Source organism: Echiichthys vipera (genome assembly GCF_963691815.1).
Source record: "Echiichthys vipera genome assembly, chromosome: 18".
Classification (NCBI taxonomy): Eukaryota; Metazoa; Chordata; class Actinopteri; order Perciformes; family Trachinidae; genus Echiichthys; species Echiichthys vipera.
In genome coordinates, this window is record NC_139843.1 from 10,046,578 (window position 1) to 10,069,103 (window position 22,526).

The window sequence follows — 22,526 nt, forward strand, 5'->3', positions numbered from 1 at the left end:
GCTATTTTCCACACAAGAATTTCTACAAGGTCACAGCTTTTGCTCCCACAGTTCTCTTCTAGGGAGGGAACACGTTATCAAACTTTCCCCAGATGGGTCAAATATAATTGGTTAGACATGCAGGCACATACTTTGCAACAAACACTCTAAAAGAACACTTAGTATTATATGCATCAAAAGAACATTTCTGATAATATTTTATACATTTCTTTAACAAGAGTGCAGCCCACTAGAGCCATTCTTGTTAGTTTGCTCATGGTCTTTGTTCTCCTTTCAGCCCTTCTGGCTAAATTTCTTCAAACACCCCGTTTGGGGATTGTGTTTCTCCCCAACAGGCTTATAGCAAAAAATTGGACTTCATTGTTACAGATAATGTGGGAATAAGTGATGGAGTGCTGCTGATAATGTTAGTGTGATGTGATGACAGGATGTGTGCTGCGTGTTTGTTTGGACGTGAGTGACCCGTGCCATGTGGGACGATGCCAGGTGGGAGTCCAGAGTTGACAAGAGAGCAGGTGTCTATTAGAGACAGAGCCGAGAGGGAGGGAAGGGAACGAACAAGGATCATAAGAGCTCTTGGCATCTGCCTTACCTGCTGCCTCCCCTACAGCGCTCCTGCCAGGGAGGGAGAAAGGGAAAAAGACGAAGAGTAGAGAAAAAATGTTTTGGAGGAGGCAGCAAGTGAAAGAGTGACCTTTGTAATGGAAGCCCTTCATGTTTGTAGGGTTATCCTCTCCCACAGGTTGTTCATGCAGCACCTAGCCACGATTCTTTTGCTGTTCAGCTCACCCAAGTTACAAAACAACACATTTATTTTATTCCTGCCTTCACCTCCATCCAAAGGAGGGGAATGGAATTTCATTTGTCATGCTCTTAGTATTGAAAAATGAACATGTCTTTCTTGAAACAAGACCCTCCCTAACTTTGGATAATCCACAGAACATGTTGCCAACAGTTTTTATAAGGCCTACTCCTTTGGTGAGATGGATTTATAGTCGATGCAAGCAGATAACAGAAGTCTAACTGTAGACACCTGGTGCATACGTTTTGATTTATTCTGCTGCTCCACTGTAACAGTAGGCAGATTTATTGTTTATTAGCCTGTAGTCGCCACAGTAACTCTGTTCACATTCTTTCCGTTACATAAGCTGTTTTCTCATGTGAATTCCAGACGATGTCCGACGAATCAGGTGTGAACATGGTCTGAAGTTGCCCGTTCACACATGTAGCACACAACAAGAGATTATAAGTGTCAGACGGGTTCTCACCTACTGTAAATACTCATTTGGTTTGCAATCCAGTTCGACAGAGTCTCTTGCCATTCTTCGAATTTGTCTAAAGATTTCGGCGTCTGTCCTTACTGATAGAAGTTCCAGAATCTCATTGTCTCTCCAGTTAGACATTTTTGTGGCCGTCTTCATGTTAATTACCCTTCTTCTTCACTCTCAGATGTCGGTTTCCTACTGGTTTTGCGCGAGCCGCGTGATAGCATTGTCATCAACACACTTGCTTTGAATTCTCAGACATGGGTTCAATCGGACATAACAGAGTCTGTACAAGGGCGCGGGCAGGGTAAAGTGTCTCTCCGGTACAACTGCTTTGGACATTTGCATTCTCACATACAGCTCTGCTGGGTAATGTCTAAATGACTTCAGGTCTGCAGTTCATGTGTGAAATCGTTTTACAGCACAAATTCTGTTCACTGTTATTGTAATGGGGCAGAAACAGAAATCCTTGAGATAGATATCTCAAAACATGGGCAAACCACAATTGCTAGACACCATGTCATTTAGGTGAACTGACCCTTTAATCCAAAGCTCCGTTTCTTTTGATAGAGCAAAAAGAGGTAGAATCAAGGTATTTAATCAGCACAGTCTATCTCTGCCTCCTGTCCGAATGTGTGATGAAAGTTGGGGTGGGGGAGCATTATCATTGGAAAGAGCATTGAACAACTGTCAGGGAGGCAGCCCATGTCATTTGTCATGTCTCCCTGGGGCTTTATGACAGAGAGTGAAGCTGGAAGCTGCGGGCCCAGTCACTGAACCACCCATCTAGTCCCAGCAGATGCGTTTACCGCCCTTTGCCATGGCTGACCATCAGGCTGCACAGCTGAGCACCAGAATATCAATACGGCTCAGACTCTGCCGGGCCCCTGGGACTATCTACAAGGCAAACAAGATAGGCTCCTCTCCTTATGGAAGACAGAGACCCATAGCCGCCAGGGAGACCAATGTAAACACAGCAAAAAGATGCTCTGTAGCACCAAACGGCAGTTTGATTCACTCGTGAATAGTCGTTTGGAAGAGCTTCACCTGAGACCATTATCTCCAGATTTGGCTCTTCTCAGGGAGGGAAACAGATGAGTCTATTGAAAGGCCGTCTGTGGGAGGAGAGGAGAAGAAAAACAGTAATCCTTTTGTATTCATCATCCACACTGTCCTGAGAGATGCTTGTGTGAAGGAGAAGCAACGTGTTGGCTTTTCCTCCTCCTGTCATATGAAACCTGAAGTTTATCCTCTGAGTCAATGACAGAGTGCCTCTCCCTTAAACAGGTTGGTGCTCAGTGTAGGTGATAATTTTGTGTGGTGATAAGCCCTTTATCTAATGGAGGGGTAGGATGATTCCCCTTTAAGTGGCAGTGCTGGTGCCTCCCTCTCTTCTCTTCTTTCTCTCTCTCTCTTTTAGATATGTATTGTCATTTCGCTGCTCGGCTCGCTGCTGTTGCTGTTTTTGTCCTGCGGCTGGCGATGCCGGCCTCGGTGTGAAACAAGGATACTGTCCCCTCACCCAGACAGCCTCACGGTGGCACAGTTGGGGGATAAATTGTGGAGACATGTTTATCAACATAGAAGAAGTGCATGTTACCCCTTGTTGGAAGAGAATAATGTGATCTAATTGAGCTGTAACATGCTGGCTGGTCGCCAGGCCCTTGAATTGAAAAGTCTCTCTATCTGAAGGGGGTCTGGGAAGAGGGAGGGTGCTGTTGAAACACTGCAGGATAGATGTGATTTGTGCTTACATGGATGTGAAACTTGTAAACCTATTAGCCGCACTTGGGCACGGTTATTTTTAATTGAAACTAACCTACAAATATATTCACCTACCTACGAGTGTGATGTTTTTAGGAGAAGAGCACCTCAGTGGCCTTTGCTGTCAACCAAAGCACAGCCGTGGTAAAGTTAGGTCAATCCTCTGGAGGAACAGCACAGCCTGTCTCGTGGCACCTGCCTGCCAAGAACAGGAGGCAGGAAGGAGGAGGGGGGAAAGAGCGAAAAAGAGAGGGAACATTAACGGGTGGGAAGGAGGAAAAACCCAGCTGCCTCTGCGCCTGAGCCCCGTGCTGCTTTTAAAGGAGTGGGAGAGAGAGGAGAGGGAGAGGAGAGGGAAAGGCAGAGAGACTGCTGGCACCATCTGTACATGTCTTTTGTATTCCAGCCCTCATCTTTACAGAGAGCGAGGCTGGTGTGCTCAGTGTCTGAATGAAAGGAGAGGACGTGCCTTTTGGGGGTGCGATGCTCTGAGAGGAGAAGGTGTGTGTTTGTGTGTCGATGCTGAAATTCCTCCAAAATTCGACGCACTCAGAGGACATTTCGTGTCCTATTTATTATACCTCTGCAATTTAAGCCAGTGTGCTCTTGTTCCTTATGTGTGTGTCAGTAAGCTTGTACTCTGTTTGCAAGCACTCATGTGTGGGCAAATCTCTGGGTTGCCATGTTTGTGATGGGAGTCAGGAGCTTTTGTTTGTTCCTCCCTCCCATCAGCCCCATTAGCCTGATGCCTCCTCTCTTACTGAGTCACTGAACCTTTTTTTTTTTTTATCTCTTCCTCTCTCTAGTTCCCTATCTGTGTAATATGTGCTGTGGTGGCCCGTCATTGCATGTGGCAGTAGGGTGGATCTGCCTGTAAGGACAGCCTGCATTGTCTGCTGTCATATTGACGTGGCTTTTTTTTTGCGTGAACTGCAGCTGAAATCAGCAAGCGCTCTGTTTCGCCCCCCTCCCTCGCTCATCGCTCCTTAGTCAGCCTAGAAGTGCTGTGAATCATAAGAGGAGGTTGTTGCCCTGCTCTTTGATTGAATCCACATTCCCTTTCTCCTCAGTCGCCGCAGAGAGAGGCTGCGGAAGCGAGAGGGAGAGAAAAAGTAAAAAGGAGTCTTTTGTAGTTGGCACAGTACAAAAACATGCACTGCAGATGAAAAGCATATGATTCGATCAAACATGCTCTGTGGTGGCTACCTAACGAAGCGGTAGGTAGGTGGAGATGAGGGAGAGGCTGGAGTCCATCTATAGGCCCAGAGTGAACTCTAGTGGCCAAGAGCTGCAATGACATAATGGAATTGCAGGTGATGATTTGAAGCCGATCTTTTATATTGCAGCAAAAAGGTGTTTCCTTTTGTTTCTTACTGTTTCTTAGAGGAGTTTTTTAGTATGTGATATACTTTTATGGATGTTAAAATGTTAGTAGGTGTGCTGCTTCTCACTTGGCAAAATGTGCATTTAAATGAACTAATAATGTTTACTTTATGGGTTTACTTTATTTATGTATAATCTATGGCAAACACCAGCATACACAGAAAATGGACAGAAATAAACCTCATAGGACAGACTTTGACATAGTAACTAATGGTGAAGACTATCCTGAAGAGAGTTGCAGTGTATATGAGTGGATACAACAACAAGGTTTAAAATACATCAAAACATTGTAGAATAAGAATCGATAAAAGTGCAATTAACGATTGAACTATAACCAATGACTCAGTCTGATAAAGTGGTGCAAAGGTGTTCAAGCAAATGCATTTTCTGTTCTTTCATTGTATTTGATTCATCGGTAGAAGTTCTTCTGTCGCTTTCTTGAAGGTTGAGTCTCTCAGTTTACTGTTTATATGCATTCCTCAATAGAAAGTATTCATATCATTTCAGTAAACAGGCAGTTAATGTGTATGGTGCTGCTAGCATGGATATAAGTAATACATTTAACCTTGGTAATCCTGTTCCTCCTCTGAATAAATGAAAAGCGTCATTCTTAGAGTCCAATAAACAAGCTAAACATGAAAAAAAATAATAGTGAAAAGACACAGCTGCATTTGGAATGCTTTACTCAGCAGATCATTTCAGAAAATGTTCGTCTCACATTTTATTATTTATTTAAAATGTTTTCAGTAACATGTCTTATCCTTTCTCATCATATAGGATGCCTAAATATTTAATGCTGTTGCAAAGTTACATCCACTGACAGTCTGTGTACTGTTTTGGAGGTACTTTGCACAGACAGTACTCCCAGATTTGTCATTAATTTTGCCTTATACATCATTTCAGGCCATTGCTTTTTTTCAGAAGCTTCTTTTCCTTAGTTGTTGTCTGACCTCCTCTTCTAACATAATCGTTTTTTGCAGGTTTTTGCAGCGCTTGTAGTAGAGGGCTATTACCTCTGCAGTTGTTTCTCACAGGAGTCCTCTGACACGCTTTCCCTCTGCTCTCTTTCCAGCTCTTCTGTCCTCGTGGTGTGAGGAGCTGGGACGCCTCCTCCTACTCCGTCACCAGAAGAACAGGCAGAACGAGCCTCCGGGAAAAGTGCCCATGCAGCCCCCCATGAGCTCCATGAAGCCCAGCCTCTCACACGGGTCAGTGTTCACACTGCTGCGCTTTTGGCTTGTGTGTGAGGTGTGTTTGTGTGTGTGTTGGGTGTGTGAACAGACAAACCAGGCCCTTGGGGAAAGCCCTGCCTCTCCACATGAAGCCTGGTGTTCCTTATGGATCAGTGGCCAGACAAACTGCCAGACTAACTGCTTGTAGCACAGTCAATAGGGACAAACAGTGCCTCACAAGCCCTAGTACATGTAGTTAATAATTACAGCACAATGTTTGTGCATTTCATGCTTTTATTTTATAATCCCAAAACCTCTGTCTTTCCCTATCTTTCACTGTAAATGTGTAAATATATTCACTATGACTGTATTATTGCACAGGGAAAATATTTGTGTAGTGACGCATGATTACATGATGTATTTTTTATCCATCTTCAGCAGAGATGGGTCGTTTCCCTATGACTCAGTTCCCTGGCAACAGAACACCAATCAGCCCCCTGGTTCGTTGTCAGTGGTGACCACCGTCTGGGGCGTGACCAACACGTCACAAAGCCAGGTGAGAGCCCATACCTATCTGACAGGTAAAAGTGTGTCTGAGTGGACTGCATCTGATAGGACCGCAAGTGCTGCTGCAGGAGGTCTCTCATCAGTGGACAGAGAAATTAGCAGTCACTTATATTCACATTTTGAGCTTTTCTGTCTTCATGTTAAAGCATCCGACATTTACGCATGCATTTCTCTCTGTATGTGTACGTCTTACAGGTGTTGGGGAATCCCATGGTGAACAACAGCAATCCCATGAACCCTGGGGGCAACCCTATGGGTTCAGGTATGTCTGGTAACAATCCAGGGATGAACTCCCCTCAGTTCCCTGGTCCTCAGCAGCAGTTCCCCAACAAAGGCAACTCCAACCAGGGCTACATGCAGCAGGGCATGTACGGACGACCCAACTACCCCGGAGGAGGAGGCTTCGGTGGCAAGTAAGTGGACGGTGGATTAGTGCCATTGTAAATATTGAAACCCTTCCAGAGAAACAATTCTGACAGTTAAAATCACCGTCTGAGGTAATGTATTGCTTTTTGTCATAGTTATCCTGGAGGGCCTAACGCCGGACCTGGAGGAATGGGCATCCCTCCTCACTCCCGTCCGCCATCAGACTTCACCCAGCCTGCCGCTGCTGCCGCCGCCGCTGCAGTTGCTGCTGCTGCCGCCACAGCAACCGCCACTGCCACAGCGACTGTAGCTGCCCTGCAGGAAACCCAGAACAAGGACATGAACCAATATGGACCGGTAGGACACAACAAACAACTGATAACACCCATAACACCTCACTGACTTTGATTTGATTGAACAAACCAAATCAATGCTGGGTGAATAATTAGCTGAAGTAGTAATGAAGGCTAATAGCACATTAAGCAAACAGTCACACATATTTTAGGGTAGAACATTTTTGTCTTTTGTGACATTTAATATACTCTTTTTACTTGCAAAGTGTTCCACATTGACAGTCAACTCAGAGATGGTTGATTGAACCCATTTTGTCTTCCAGATGAGTTCCTCTTTCCAGATGGGACCAAACCAGGCGTACAATAGCCAGTTCTTGAACCAGCCAGGACCCCGCGGCCCTCCGTCCATCCCTGGGAACATTGGTACTGGCATGAATGCATCTAACATGAGTGGGCCCCCCATGGGAATGAACCAGCCCAGGAGCCAAGGCATGGGGCCTTTCGGGGCCCACGGCCAAAGGATGCCCCAGCAAGGTTATGCAGGACCCCGGCCTCAGGGCATGCCTATGCAGGGCATGAAAAGGCCATACCCAGGAGAGGTAAATGGATGTGAATTCAACACTTTCACCTTCAAGGTTTAGCTTTTTTGCTGCATATTGAATTTATGTTTGTCGTCACTACATCCACAGCCAAGCTATGGTGGACAGCAGTATGGACCAAACAGCCAGTTCCCTAACCAGCAGGGGCCGTACCCCACACCCAACCCCTCGAGGCCACTGCCGTCCCCCAATTACCCCGGCCAGAGGATGCCAGGACAGCAACTGCAGGGCCAATACCCGCCACCCAGCGGTGCCATGGGCCAGTACTATAAGGTACATTAAGACTACTACTCACCAAATATGTCATTATTATTATTATTATTATTATTTGCAAAAACCCTTTTAACAAGGTGTAGCTTTTCAGTACAAATAATAGAGTTTAATTTGGAGATTTTTTTAAAATCAGTTTTTATCAAATTACAGCAAGAGCCACCTTTTAACGGTCAAACAAATAACTTCTCCGGGAGTGGATATCAGTACAGCCAGGGTAATATGAATGGGGTAAGTCCGTTTTAGTACCAATTTTGTTTCATCACATTATCATACTCTTGGTTGTGCTGTTAATAGCCATGAACATTTGAATTACTAATCAATTGTCTTCTTATAGCCGCCCAGACCGGTGGGTAACTACCCTCACTCCCCAGTGCCAGGCAACCCCACGCCTCCAATGACCCCAGGAAGTAACATCCCTCCATACCTGTCGCCAAACCAGGACGTGAAGCCACCCTTCCCTCCTGACATCAAACCAAATATTACCGCTCTCCCTCCCCCTCCAGGTAAGTAACTAGAAAATGCCCAGTGAATAACTTTTTACAGTGAATTAATCCTTTTAAAGTTCATGATAGTCTAACCATGGCTCTTCTTCTACCAATGTAGCCAACCACAATGAGGAGCTGCGCCTGACGTTCCCAGTGCGGGATGGGGTAGTCCTAGAACCCTTCAGGTTAGAGCATAACCTGGCTGTCAGCAACCACGTCTTCCACTTACGACCCTCTGTACACCAGACGCTCATGTGGAGGTAAGGCATCATGCACTAAATCAACAAACAGTGTATTTTTTATATTCTCCCCATATATTGTATATCCTATTAGAGCTTTGTGAGCCAGTAGATTCATTTTTCCCTTTTCCAGTGGATACCTTTGCAGCTTTTGTTTTTTTAGGCCCCTGGAAATGGCCGGTCGGCTCCTCCCTCTCCAGCAAATTGTTCTTTGACTCATATAGAGCTTAATGGGAGAGAGAGGGTGTTAAATAAAGTTAAACTGCGGTTAAAGTGGTTACTGTTCTTGAGATGAGGTGAAAATACAATGAATGAATGTACACAAGGGACGTTTAATCCCTGATTTTGTTCCTGGCTGTTGGTTATTGGAGCTCACATTGTATGTTTTGGGACTATTTGGTCAAAAGGACCTAGAAACCCCATGAAATACCACTGGCAGAGATGGATGGGAAGCCAGTGAGGGATCATCTTCTTGTAAGTTTACAAACAACTTGGACAAGTAGAGCAATGCAAGGAGAATCAAACTTGGGAGAAACAAAAGCACATAATGTGTCCTTCCATAGTTATGCAGATGATACCCAAGAGTGTAAAGCACAGTTCACTGTTCACAACAGTCTGCATGAAAAAAAGATCTGGTTTCCAAGAATCTTAGTCAGTTCTCCAATTGTTCATTTTAGCCTCCCTGATCATTTGATTCTCAATCAACAGGGAAATTAAGCTCCACATAAGAGTCATGTAGAAGAAGAACCAATGGGTATTCTTCAATGCCTCTTAACCTTTGGCAAGCAGATTGAAAAGGTTGTGCAGTCATACTGTCTGCCGCTGAGATTTATTTTAAAAACCAAACCACCATTATCTCCAGCTAACTTGGAGAAGGTCATACATGCATTCATTTTCTCTGATTTAGATCATTTTAATTTCCTTTTCTCCCCTCTCAAGCAAAAGTCACTCTCTTGTCCGGAGCTTATCTTGCAATTTGAGTTAAGGATTCTTTCCGGTGCCAAATTGTGAGATTGGAAAGGACAAAACGCCAGACTGCGCCCACAGAACACTCCGTGACACTTACTTATGAATATCTTTTCTTTGCTTGTCTGTGCAGATCGGACCTGGAGCTGCAGTTTAAGTGCTACCACCACGAAGACCGTCAGATGAACACCAACTGGCCGGCATCGGTCCAAGTCAGCGTAAACGCTACACCGCTTACCATCGAGCGAGGTGACAATAAGACCTCGCACAAACCCCTGCACTTGAAACATGTATGCCAGCCTGGAAGGAACACGATCCAGATCACGGTTACTGCCTGCTGCTGTGTGAGTACACATATCTTCAAAACTAATAAAAAGAGGTTTAAACAAAATGTAGGTAGGATGATATTTAATGTCAAGGCTTAGATTAGAAGATATGTCATTGTCTCCTGTGGATACACATGTTCAATCAGCAAACTAATACACCCTCAGAGGATGTTTGTGATAGTGACAGTGATGTTCCCTCTTGCAGTCGCACTTGTTTGTGCTACAGCTGGTCCACAGGCCCTCAGTTCGCTCCGTCCTCCAGGGCTTACTAAAGAAGAGGCTTCTGCCTGCAGAGCACTGCATCACCAAAGGTATATGCAAAAGAACACTACACATCTTTCCCCCTAATGTCCAGATTAGTCTTAGAATAATTGCTTACACAATATACTTATGTCCTCTTGCCTTAAAGTTAAGAGGAACTTCAGCAGCGTAGCAGCGTCATCGGGGAACTCGGTGCTCAATGGAGAGGACGGCGTGGAGCAAACGGCCATTAAAGTTTCTCTCAAATGTCCAATCACCTTCCGGCGAATACAGCTTCCAGCAAGAGGCCATGACTGTAAACACGTTCAGGTAAGCAGGGATAAAAACATTAAGAGTCAAACATCTGAGGCCTTCGGGGAAGAAGAACGATTTTGAATTAGTTTACTGGACAACAAACATATTTTTTATTTCTTGCAGTGTTTTGATTTGGAATCATATTTACAACTGAACTGTGAGCGGGGGACATGGCGATGTCCTGTATGCAAGTAAGTTTATCCAGTACAAATACACAGTAGCATTTGCACTGTCCATAGTTTTGACTGTAATCCACTTCGTTGTCTCTCTCAGCATTTTTGACCCCTCTTGTTCTCTTCTCTTCTCAGTAAAACAGCGTTGTTAGAGGGACTCGAAGTGGACCAGTACATGTGGGGAATCTTGAACGCCATTCAAAAGTAAGTTGGAAACAAATTTGTAATACATACAATATCATATCACAATGCATATAATCCTTCCCCAATTTCTCTCAATTTCGTAACCATTTCATCTGTGTTTCACCAGCTCGGAATTTGAGGAGGTGACCATTGACCCAACATGTAGTTGGCGGCCGGTGGCTATTAAATCTGATATTCATATCAAGGAGGATCCAGATGGACCGCTGGCCAAGAGGTTTAAGACTATGAGCCCCAGCCAGATGATCATGCCCAATGTGATGGAGATGATAGCTCAGCTCGGCCCCGGACCGTCACCGTACCCGTTATTATCTTCTCAGCAAGGGGGCAACAACAGCGAATACGGCAGCCAAGGTAAGATACTTACATACATTCCTTAAATAGACAAGTATACAAAAGGATTATATACCTCACGTGCCTGAGTAACTATTTTCTTGTTATCACACGACAAAAGGAGCATAAAATAACTTTCATATAATTTGAAATTGACTTATGTTTTGTCTGCTTTTTATTCTGTGTGCTAGGCAACAGTTACCAGGGGCACGGGAACTTTGACTTCCCTCACGGCACCCCTGGTGGTACATCTATGAACGATTTCATGCACGGCCCCCAGCTGTCTCACCCACCTGACATGCCCAGCAGCCTGATGGCCCAAGACAAGCCACTCTCACACAACATGTCTGACTCAGTGAGTCCTCCCACCACTTTCTCTTTCACTGTTTTGCTTTGTTTTGCTTTCTTGATTATCCGTTCGACTATTTCCAGGTGTTTTTTATAAATAAGAGTTGAGTCATTTGGCAGGTGAGAGCAGAGAATTCACACTAGAGAAGCGCACTGAAAAAATAAGTTTCAAAGTCAACTACCATGCAGAATGAACGAAGGCAACAACTCTAAAAGATTTTGGGGGGTATAAGGAGACCTTTCAAAGCAAATACTTACTCATGCTAGAAAGGCTTGGCTTTAGCGCTATCTACTGTACAAGCTCATTGGCTGCTTTAACTTAACTGTACACACATAAGAGGGGTATTTATCTTGTCATCTAACTCTTGGCAAGAAAGCACATATTTCTAGAAAGTGTATTTACCAAAATGTTGAACAATGCCTTTGAAGCTATGTCATACTAATGGTGCATAAGTATAATGAACGACTTCCCAAGTTGGGAAGTCGTTCGTCCGACTACGGTGCGTTCATGAGCTTTACGTTGTAATGTGCAAAAAAACATGGATGCTACAAAGAAAATGTGTTGTATTTTATTGCTGAGAGCGTTTAAACAACAAATTGATAGGTACCTTGTTATCAGGGTCAAAGCTAATGAATAGAATATTTCTAACTAATCTAGGTCACTCTATGTCACTCTGTGTGGACAGCAGCTAACAATTACAACCAAAGACTGAGGTTAGACTCTCTAACTCGAGTCTTTACATATGCAACTAACTGCACATTACAAATTCTATGTGAGAAAAAAGATATGCAACACATGAATTAATAAAGTTTCTTACCAACAACCAAACATTAGTCTTGTCCACCATGTTTCTGCGTAATATATTATCAACGGTGCAAGCCGGCTACCAAAATCTTTGCCTACTTGAATTTTCCCAGTCAGGGACTCATTCCTCCAACACCACATGAATGCAGCATGAGCTAAAATTACAGACAATTCACTCACAAAACAAGCAATTTGAAGATGTCATCAAAATTTCCGGACCGTTTTTAGACTAAATGATTAAGCCATTAAAACTAAGACACATCCATCCTTATTTATAATCGCTATTAGTTACAACCCAAGTCTGAAGATTTCCCCTGTCTCTCTACAGATACCTCACTCTGTCGGCAATGACCAGTCGCATGGTCCTCTGCAGAGCTTACATGCATCTCCACACCCTGGGAGCCAATCAGGGCAGCAGCTACACCACAGCGGGCCTCCTCAGCCGTCAAGACAAGCTCCGCCTCCTCAGCAACAGCAGCAACAACAACAGCCGCCCGGCCCCAACAACCATCCCCACGGCGACCTGTCCTTCAACCCCTCAAGCAGTTTGGACAGTCAAGCAGTGTCGGACATGCCTGAGCCATCATTAGACGTGAGTCCTCGTATACTGCAGAGCATTTTTAAATCATCTTTTTTTACGACAATGTCTTACTAAATCGCTCCTTCTTCCTTACAGCTTCTTCCAGAGCTCGCTAACCCAGATGAGCTGTTGTCGTACCTGGATCCACCGGACCTCCCCAGCAATAGCAACGACGACCTTTTATCGCTCTTCGAAAACAACTGAGGCAATTCAGACACACATAAACTTTTCTAGCTGCCTGCAGTTTCCCTGATAAGCCAGGGCGGTCGCTCAGTACTTGATAAACACAAAGATGCACTCCCTTTCTCTTCTTCCTCTTGTACAGTTTTCATCGGCCAGCACAGATTGACTGAAAGAAGTTAAAACTCCAAGACACGGTGGGACGCGCCCGCCCTCTCACCCCGTGGTGATACTTTTTGACCTGTGCAGCTATACTCAGTTGTTTTTTTTTACGCCACACACAGGTGTATGTGTGCACATTAGGAACATGTTGTAGCATTTTTTTTATTCATGTTTTGTTTCCTTTTGAGAAGAAAAAAGGACTTCACTGTCTAAAACAGAGAAATAACTGAAAAAAGCCCTGCTCTATCTGGCCAGTGTGCGCCATGTCCACATTGTTATTCCAAACTGAGAGGCCACAGCTTCCTGGTGTCACAGCTCCATTCCCTGACTGGTCTGGTTAGGCGCACTGTTTTGTCCACCACACATCATTTAAAAGCACAAAGAGATTTTGGCAATGCAAAAAGAAAAATCTGTCTTTACAAAAGAAAGAAAAAGATCAATTAGATAAGCGTAGGTCTGTCCTTGACAAAATGATTTTTTAAATACATTTTTGCTCAGCATTTTAAAAAGATTTTTGGGAATGATCGGCTTCCACTTTGTCTACAATTGTGATACATACATATTTTTGTCAAAAGGAGATATCCCTGCTTTTCCGTCCACTGAGGGTTGACAGCTGGAACGGAGAAGATTTAAGCCCCACTAAAAGTTTATATTGCATACCAAGAGTAGCATACCTTTACTTCTACATATTGTATAGTTATCGTCCTCCTGTACAGAGGAGTGAGTTCAATGGAAATGAAAGGTACAATGTGAGAGATCGGGGTTCCTGTAAAGATCCTTCTGCGTTTTTTGCTTCCTGCTACGACTCCTTCCATGTCGTCTGCTCTGCACGGTGTCGCTCATGTCAGCATTTTTGCAAAGTTGCATCTCTCTCCCTGTTAAATGATGTGCTGTTAAAGTAGTCTACAAAGTGCATGTGTGCCAAGCCCTTGTCTAGTGCTGTTCCAAGTGGTAAAAAAAAAAAAGGTTGTGTGGTTTTTATCAGTTGCTGTTTCCACGTTTCTTTTTCTTTTGTTGTTTTTGTCAGATTTAGTATGATTTATTTAACACTAACATTGAAGGGATAATGCTGATATCAGCAATGCATTTATCATGTGTTTGCCGGATATACTGTATTATGTTTGTTTGTTTTCTCGTTTTTTGTTGCTGTATTATTAAACTATCCATAAATGTTTTGGGAAAACTGCTCAACATCACCAAAGTTAGAGGGACAAGAATGGAGAGGTTTGTGTTTGCTTGGTCCTGTGTAAGACTGCGAGTGTGTGTGTGTGTGTGTGTGTGTGTGTGTGTGTGTGTGTGTGTGTGTGTGTGCATGTGTGAGTGTGTGACTGCGTGTTTCTATTAGTGTGACGGGAGGAAATATTGATTTCAAAGATATAGGGGAGGACAAATACAGTTTATCCATTACTGCTGTTTAAGAAGTGGTTTTTAAAGCAGTATTGGTGCAGACCTTTTTTGCCACATTTGTTTTCAATTTCACTTTTTGAAAAGAGTGCTGTCCAGTATGCAAATGTATTATTTTTTAAGAAATGCTATTGTACTGTAAATATCATTGTGAATATTTTTGTATCATCTTGATAATGTTTGTCCTTCGATCATTAGTCATCCGACCTAACAACGTATACTCCCAGACTCCCATCTAACCACTGACTTTGTTTGTAACCAGCATACGACAGCTGTCTCGCCTCCTCGCTGCGGGGGGAGCTAGTCCAAATGTCTCATAAGCTATTTCCTGCAGGTCGCCGTGCTTTCTAGTCACTTTCCTCCCAGTGCACTCTGTCTCACACCTGTCGTTTAAAGACAGGTGTCCCATCTTTATGTGCCCCCCCCCCCCCCCCCCTGCATCAGCTCAAGGTGATTGTGTAGCATTGTTTCAGTTTTCAGATGTCAAGCTCAGTTTGACACGATATTTTCTTTCACGCTCAGATGTATTTGATTGAAAATGTTGTCTATTCATGAATTTATGTTAACATTTTATCAGTGATACTGAACAGTAATGGTTTTTCAAAAGATGTGGTATCAGCTGGCTTTCAGTGTAATTAGTGAGCTATGTGAATACCATAATTGTTGCTAATTGTCAATACACAGTGGTATTTTAAAGATATATCACAACCATATTTTAAAGAAATCCATGATATTGTTTATATTTTTGTTATAGAAGATGTGGCTTTTTTAAAAGCGCAAGACCATATACATTTTTATCCCCTTTTTGTTTTTGGTAAATTATTTTGTACTGGTTTTCTTATTAATCTGTAAGGCTAGAAATCCAATTTCTTTCAACTGTAGCATTGTGCTGATTTAACCACCCTGGTTTTATGTAAACATAACTTTAAACGTCATTTAAGAAATATTATTTGTTCCAGTTCAGCACACTGACATGTTGTTCCATATTTATGTCACAAAGAGACATCTCAAATCAAATGATCCCTCTTTCACAATACACTGCCACATTTTCATTTTTTTATTTTACTTTCTGAATTGAAACTTTTGATCAATCCCATGGAAGTTGTCATCGTTTCATATTTTGTTCTCACTTTTAAGTCAATTTGGCGTATAAGGCAGCACCCCAAATCTGTAGTTGCACAATCACAATAAAGGGCCATTTCTCTGGGGAAAGTCATTTTAAGAAAAAAAGGAAAACAAATTTGAAAAAAAAACACAGAGAGAGAAAGGGCACACTCATCATTCTGGCCTGGAAAGGATGTCGAGGGCAAGGCTAGATCAAACGTCCCAAGGATGCCTGTATATATGTAAATGAATAAAGAGACATGTGAACAGAAATGTATTCATTTTCCCTGGGAATGTGCATTGTTTCTTCAGAATAATAAAAAGCTTGCAACCCCTCTACTGGAAGTGGCTGAATATGGAAAATGAAACTTGTTAGTTAGTGTCTGTGGGTATCTCTCAGCATTTTGTTCCCCCTCTGTAATATACTTTCACCTCTTTTGTTAGGGGAACTGGAACAGCTATGTTTTATATGTAATATTTAGCCTAAGTGTTCTAGTCTGTCACCTGCATACTCTGAGGTGTGAAAGCTAAAAAAGAAAACAAAAAAAAAACAAGGTTACCGAGAAAATCATTCAGAGGGGTGGGAGGAAGGTGGTGGGAGGGACGGGTCCAGAAGATTGTAACCAAATCCATAGTTTGTACAATTTTTTTTTATAACAGCAGTTGGAAAAATGATACAATCTAAGGTGATTCATGCAATGTGGCCATTGTCTCTATTGTGTACATTGTATGTACAATCATTTCATATTCTAAACTGGTCAGAAAATAAAGGAACTAATTGTGATTTTTAGTCTTGCAGAACTGTATGTAGTTAGATGATGTGACAACCTAATATTTATCTAATAAATATGTATTCAGATGATACCTGTATGTCACTGTGGTCTTGTCTTTTGTGCACATGCATATTTAGGCCTGCCTAACTCTCACAGGCTTTTTCCAAGCAGAAGGTATAAATTATGGGTATATTGCCCTCATGTGGTAATGATATGAGCCCATGTTAATTAACACAACAACAGAAAAAAGGAGATGAGGTTTATAAACCTGCTCAGAAGAATTACTTTGAGACCAGCAGGTAAACAGACTTTAATATATATATAATAATGAATATAGTGCGGTTCTTGTCTATGCTACATTCATGCTGATACCGATGATACTGAGGCTACCATGCAAGGGGTTAATCAGATCATCAAAAGGTAATAATAAATAGATAACCTGACAACATTCACACACCAATGGCAGCAATTTGGGGGTTTAGTGTTTTGCCCAAGGGCATTTTAAAATGTAGACTGGGGGAGCCAGGTATTAATCCACCAACCTTCCAGCTGCAGGACAGCCCTGCTCTACCTCCTGGGCCACAGTCACCCTTACAAGTAAATGATTTATAGCTGAGTTAAAACTATCTAGGACCTTGTTCCCAACATGGTTCTGCCATTTGAAAAAATTAAAAAAAAACACTCAATTGCAACCATTTGAGACCTTTTATGTTACTGTATTTTATTAAATACATTCTTATAGGTATATATGTTTTTGGGATGTGCTACTTGCTATGTTGAAGATATCGCTAAAAAGACAAAAAGCTTTGTAAATGCCAAATTTTGGACGGTGCTTTTGTTTGCCGATGCCTTTCAGTAAACAAAACAATGTGTTCATTGCTTATACTGCACTCACTACAGCTTATATCCTTTTGATATTCTTGGTTTTATTTTATTTTATAATTATTTTATCCGCATGTTTTTATTTTTACTAAATTATTTATCTGAATGTCATTGTATGTGTCTCTTTCCATTGCTTTTAATGTTTTATGTAAATCACTTTAATTACATTTTTGTTAAAATGTTTTATGCAATTAAACTTGCCTTGCCGTGCCTTGCCTTGAAACCACGGTTAATCTCGCGAGATTTTATTAGGTGTAATGTCGAGTTTTGCAACCCTTCCTGTTGTGAAGTGCAAACCACGAGGAATCTTGGCAAAGGCAAATATATAATCTTTTTCGCCAGGTTCACCAAAAATTATAAATAATCTTTAGAGTCACCAATGCTTTATTAAACTCAGTAGTAGTAGTATTTCCGTTGTGACTTTCGGCAGGGATGCAAAACTCAGCGTAACACCTGTGCTTGGAGAAGATGTACTTCCGGTTGCATAAGAAAAACTTCCGCTTGGTCTCCCATATGTAAGCGTGACTTCTGCCTACTGCTGACCTGAGCGAACCAACCGAGCAGCATTATTTCGGAAACATGTTGCTTTTATCGAACAGGATAAAGTTATGTTCCCTGGGGTTCACCGCCGCGCGCATGTACAGCAGCGGACCCGCGGCTGCCAACAAAAACCCCACGGTTTACTTTGACATTGCTGCAGACAACGAGCCTCTCGGCAGGGTAACCTTTGAGGTGAGAACCATACGAGTCTGCATGGCTTGTACTCTCAGTTTGGCAGTGTTTGCTTGTGAATGAATAAGAAAAACGAAATTGCTCGCAACGTGTCCTGTCAGTAAGTGTCAGTCGGCGTACGTTTTTCCAGAGAAGCCGTTCACAGATCATCTGAGCCTGAGGCATTTTGCTTTTCTTTTGCAGCTCAACGCAGACGTCGTGCCAAAGACAGCAGGTCAGTACAAGTGCTCACCTTCAGTGTTCCCATAATGTGCAACTGAACAAAATGTTCCTTCATAGTTGAGGAAAGTATCCTGCTTTCCAAACTACTAAAAAAAACCTTGGGATTAACTGCAAAAAAAGCTTCATCACTAAGCTGCAAACTGTTTTTTTTTCTGAGTTTATGTAAAGTTGACCTTGGTTCTCACAGAACGGCGGTGACACAGACATGATCTTTTCAAATATGATGCATTGCTGTAAATTAGACTACCCAACAGTAGGCCCTATATGTTATAAAGTAAATAAAATTAGCACAATCTTAATCAGTAAAATGCAACATGATAAATACAGTGTATAATAGTAAAACACGGACAGAGAACATTTTCTGCACATTGAGTACTTTTATTGTTAACACTTGAAGCTGAAGTTTTGCTGATGCTACTTTTACTTAAGTTAGGTTTTAAATCCTGATTTTGAATCTCAACACATATTCAAGAACCAGGGACCGGCGTAATCAGTTCAAAATGGTATTGACTTTAGATACCCAGTAGTGTTCTCATGATACTGACACGTCTTAACTTCGATATAATACCCTTGTCCATTGTCCTGAAATGCAAAGTATTTCCAAACAACACTCCTGCTGCTTTCTCTGTCAACATAAACCAGTTCTGGAAGCTCCCCAGTTGACATTATTGATGAGCGAACACACCAAAACAAAACACGCAAAATATTATATTTACCCAGAGCGAATGAGGGGAGTGATGATGAGACAGCACTGTGAGTGAGAGGAAACAGTGGTGTGTCTCAACTCACTGCTGGAGCGAGAGTGTCGATGCTGGAATCGATGAAAAGCTTTCAAATATTCAGAATTGAATATCAATAAACTGATATTCTTGACCACACTCATACCCATTTGTAAAAAACTACAAGAAAGGACTAGTTAGTTGATTATTCTAATATAAGAGGGAGTCAGTCGTACATCGAGGCATCCTTTTTTCTCTTGCTGGCATCCACTGGTGTTCCTGGATATTTCTTAAGGAGATCACCACCTGTGTGACTTGTCAGAAAGAGAATTTGACACACATCTTTCTTGTAGAGAACTTCAGAGCGCTGTGCACGGGGGAGCATGGCTTTGGTTACAAAGGATCCATTTTCCACAGGGTGATCCCTCAGTTCATGTGCCAGGTAGGCGTTTTACTTTTGAGCCCCTTTTTTGTTGTCAGGAATTATAGCTGGTCCAATACAATGACAGCGATATGTCATTTCTTTTTTTTTTCCAGGGTGGAGATTTCACTAACCACAATGGAACCGGAGGAAAGTCTATCTACGGATGGAAGTTTCCTGATGAGAACTTCAAGCTGACACACACTGGACCTGGTAATGATCCCATTCTGTATTCCATCAATATGAATCCAGAGCTCTGTGTTTCCAGACAGAGTTGCAGAAATCGCAGCATTTAGACAGCCGACTTAACCACTGTGGCGTATAATGGGATTTAATAGCACTGTGGGATACACAGGGCAGTGCAAATTCATAAAACATCACACTTGAGAAGCTGCAGTATTTTATGGAGACAGATAAGCTGGTGTGTTTCATGAATTCTTCTCTATAGTGTATTGCACACAAGGCAGATACATGTATTAGAATTGTTCTGAGCCCAAATCAACAAAGACCTGGGGCAAGTTAAATATATTAATATAAATATATGGAATAATGCAAAAGCCATGGTCTCTGTTGGTGCCATATTATACCTTTGCAATAAAATGTTAATGGAATTAAACATAGTGCATCCTGTTCCTCATTGCAGCATTTTCTTACTCACATTCACCAACAGGTGGCAGCATTACGCAACTAGTGTGTGAGGGATCTGTTATACATTAAGTTAGTGAAGTTTCAGATGGTGATGGAATAGATATGTTTCACAGGAGACATTTTGGATTTTTGTCACCATAAGGAAGGCAGAAGTGCTACTGATGAAAATAACAATGGCCTTTTCTCTATTAAAATGTCCCAGTACACCATGACAGTGAGCCAGCATGCACAACATCAAGGAACTGAAGCAGCTTAATGGAACTCAGCCGTCATTTCTTGTATTATTTACTGCGCTTTTCCTTCCGTGACATGTCAAAATGAATGCTGTGGCCATGAGATTTAAATTTACATTTGTATGCAAGTCGTCCATGAATCATATTTATTGTTAGTGTTTCTCAGTTAAGATCCCACACATCAGCCACAGCTCTGCAGTCATGTTTTGCTGCCTGAAGCGAAATGCACGACATGTTTTAAAAAATATTAACATTTTAACGACTGCATTGTAGGTATCTTGTCTATGGCCAACGCTGGACCCAACACCAACGGATCCCAGTTCTTCATCTGCACCAGTAAAACAGAATGGTATGTGCTGACTGATAACTGCAATGGTTGATGTTACTGTAGTTATTCTACTACATCTACCCGTTATTGGTCGTCTTTAAAGTGAGATATCTATACAGAGCTCTGATCTCTCTGGAAAAGTGAAGACCATGTGCAATGGGACATCACTATTCAACCTCAAGTATACAGAATTATAATGGAAGAATTATTCTCCTTTTTTACACAGTTTCAGTTTTCAACTTAAAGCTCACATTTTCAAGGGTTTAACTGTACACTGCAAGTTTTAAATCATTCCCAAATCTGCCTGTTTAATGTAAAGATCATGTGAAATGTGAAATTCTTAATTATGGATATACAAAATAACATGACAAACAAGAAAACACAACTAATGAGTTTACCTCACTTCTGTGCAAAACAATGAGTTTCATGAGTTCATCACCACACGGACAAAAAGAACTGCTTGTCTGGGCCAATTTGACATGTTTAGAGTTTAGTATTGCTGCTACCCCAGGAGCCAAACTTAAAATCACTCAAACACACCTACACAATCTTTGCAGTCGAGGTATCAGCAAGTGGTGATGTGTCAGAAGCTCCTCGCTCACCTCAGCTACACAAAAAGTCTTTTTAATAAATGTCCACAGTTTTCAAATAGTGATGTGTCCCAGAGATTCCATGCAGTTGAAAAAAAACTTAGGTATAGGTCTTAGAATTCTGCTAGCTTTGGAAGGCATTTGTTATTGCAGCTTTTTAAAATATATATTTAGTATGTTCGGTTATTGTTAAAATGCTGTTTCAGTGGATTTTTTCCATCCTGCTGGGAATAAAATTCTTGGTGGCTGCTGTGAATTCTTGTAATGTTTTACCATGTGAAGATTTTAAAAATACAGAATTACTGAATATATATATATATATAGTGGCGTCACCCAACAGAAAGCCATGAGTCCAACCCTGCTGGGTGCATCATGGATTGTCTCACAGTCCGGGGCAGTGATAATAAATAAGAAACCTCTTGTTTTTTCATTTAGGCTGGACGGCAAGCATGTTGTCTTTGGCAGCGTGAAGGAGGGACTGGACGTGGTCAAGAGAGTGGAGTCTTTCGGTTCACGGTCTGGGCGAACCTCCAAGAGGATCACTATCTCAGACTGTGGAGAGCTGGAGTAGAGGCTGAGCAGTGGACACAGTCGTAGTCTCATCTCCTGCTGTAATATGAATGTGAAAGAAGTTCTTTCTTCAGTCATGGCACAGAGTTCAACCTCTCTTTGCTGGCATTAGATACTAACATTTGAATTCTGTTAGTCTTTATTCAGGCAGCCACTAACGCACTTAACTGCGTCATGTTTCTAAAATGTGAACTTGTAAGATAGACAAGATAACTACGGGTTCTGGGTATCTGAAGAGATATTATTACAGGAAAATAAAGTGAACGTGACTTGGAAAAGAGGCATTCCTGGGCAAAAAATAAAATACTTTTTTTTCTAAATGGCTTCTTCTTGCCATCTGTTTTTATACCACATGACCATAGATGACAAAGTATCACTACAATGCTTTAAACCTGCAATATTTTAATTTTTTTTAAACAACTGGCTGAAGCTGTTTGAGTTAAAGGTGTGTCCATTTATTGGGAAGGCGAATGTTTTATCACCAGCTGAAGAATGAGATGAGTGTCCGTCTTCCCACCTCCTTCTGTTTTCCTCATCAGCCTCGGTTGACTAATGATCTTATTCCGCTAAGTATTTGTTCTGCTGACATCTGTCCAGAAGAATTAAGGTCTAAAATGTCAAATCTAATTGCTTCTGCACACAGGGAAATGTTTCTTTAGAGGGGGGGGTCAGCTTGGATTCACTGCATGGCATTTAGTATCGCAGCACACTGAAGGTTCTTCCAGCGGTGGTGTACTGTATAAGAGGCTGAGCCAAATCTGATTTTGCTTTTCCGTGAGTAAATTTTACCAGATGCTCGAAAAAATATTAAGCGTTTGGAGATTATGTTGTTTTATGTTGTGGGCAGATAAAAATGTGTAACATC

The 22,526-nt window shown here is 42.0% G+C and overlaps 2 protein-coding genes across 3 annotated transcripts in view; both read left to right on the forward strand.

Annotated features, from left to right (window-relative positions):
• Positions 1-13,133, forward strand: part of LOC310960601 (zinc finger MIZ domain-containing protein 1-like) — a 122,153-nt gene extending 109,020 nt beyond the window's left edge. The window contains exons 6-23 of one of the 2 annotated variants that reach the window (XM_083932351.1): positions 5,485-5,620; positions 6,023-6,140; positions 6,347-6,564; positions 6,673-6,874; positions 7,134-7,409; positions 7,500-7,682; positions 7,833-7,910; positions 8,017-8,185; positions 8,286-8,427; positions 9,506-9,716; positions 9,904-10,009; positions 10,108-10,268; positions 10,377-10,444; positions 10,562-10,630; positions 10,737-10,981; positions 11,152-11,315; positions 12,442-12,705; positions 12,790-13,133. In XM_083932351.1, the coding sequence (XP_083788477.1) occupies positions 5,485-5,620; positions 6,023-6,140; positions 6,347-6,564; positions 6,673-6,874; positions 7,134-7,409; positions 7,500-7,682; positions 7,833-7,910; positions 8,017-8,185; positions 8,286-8,427; positions 9,506-9,716; positions 9,904-10,009; positions 10,108-10,268; positions 10,377-10,444; positions 10,562-10,630; positions 10,737-10,981; positions 11,152-11,315; positions 12,442-12,705; positions 12,790-12,897 (2,918 nt within the window). In that variant the 3' untranslated portion in view covers positions 12,898-13,133. The remainder of the gene's footprint in view (positions 1-5,484; positions 5,621-6,022; positions 6,141-6,346; positions 6,565-6,672; positions 6,875-7,133; positions 7,410-7,499; positions 7,683-7,832; positions 7,911-8,016; positions 8,186-8,285; positions 8,428-9,505; positions 9,717-9,903; positions 10,010-10,107; positions 10,269-10,376; positions 10,445-10,561; positions 10,631-10,736; positions 10,982-11,151; positions 11,316-12,441; positions 12,706-12,789) is intronic. The other variant, XM_083932352.1, reaches the window with a different exon arrangement.
• A 4,578-nt stretch (positions 13,134-17,711) lies between these two features.
• ppifb (peptidylprolyl isomerase Fb) lies at positions 17,712-22,035 on the forward strand. The gene is made up of 6 exons (XM_083933183.1): positions 17,712-17,930; positions 18,114-18,144; positions 19,225-19,313; positions 19,409-19,505; positions 20,447-20,522; positions 21,527-22,035. The coding sequence occupies exons 1-6, from the start codon at positions 17,778-17,780 to the stop codon at positions 21,660-21,662; spliced, it is 582 nt and encodes a 193-aa protein (XP_083789309.1). The 5' UTR covers positions 17,712-17,777; the 3' UTR covers positions 21,663-22,035.
• Positions 22,036-22,526: the final 491 nt, after the last annotated feature.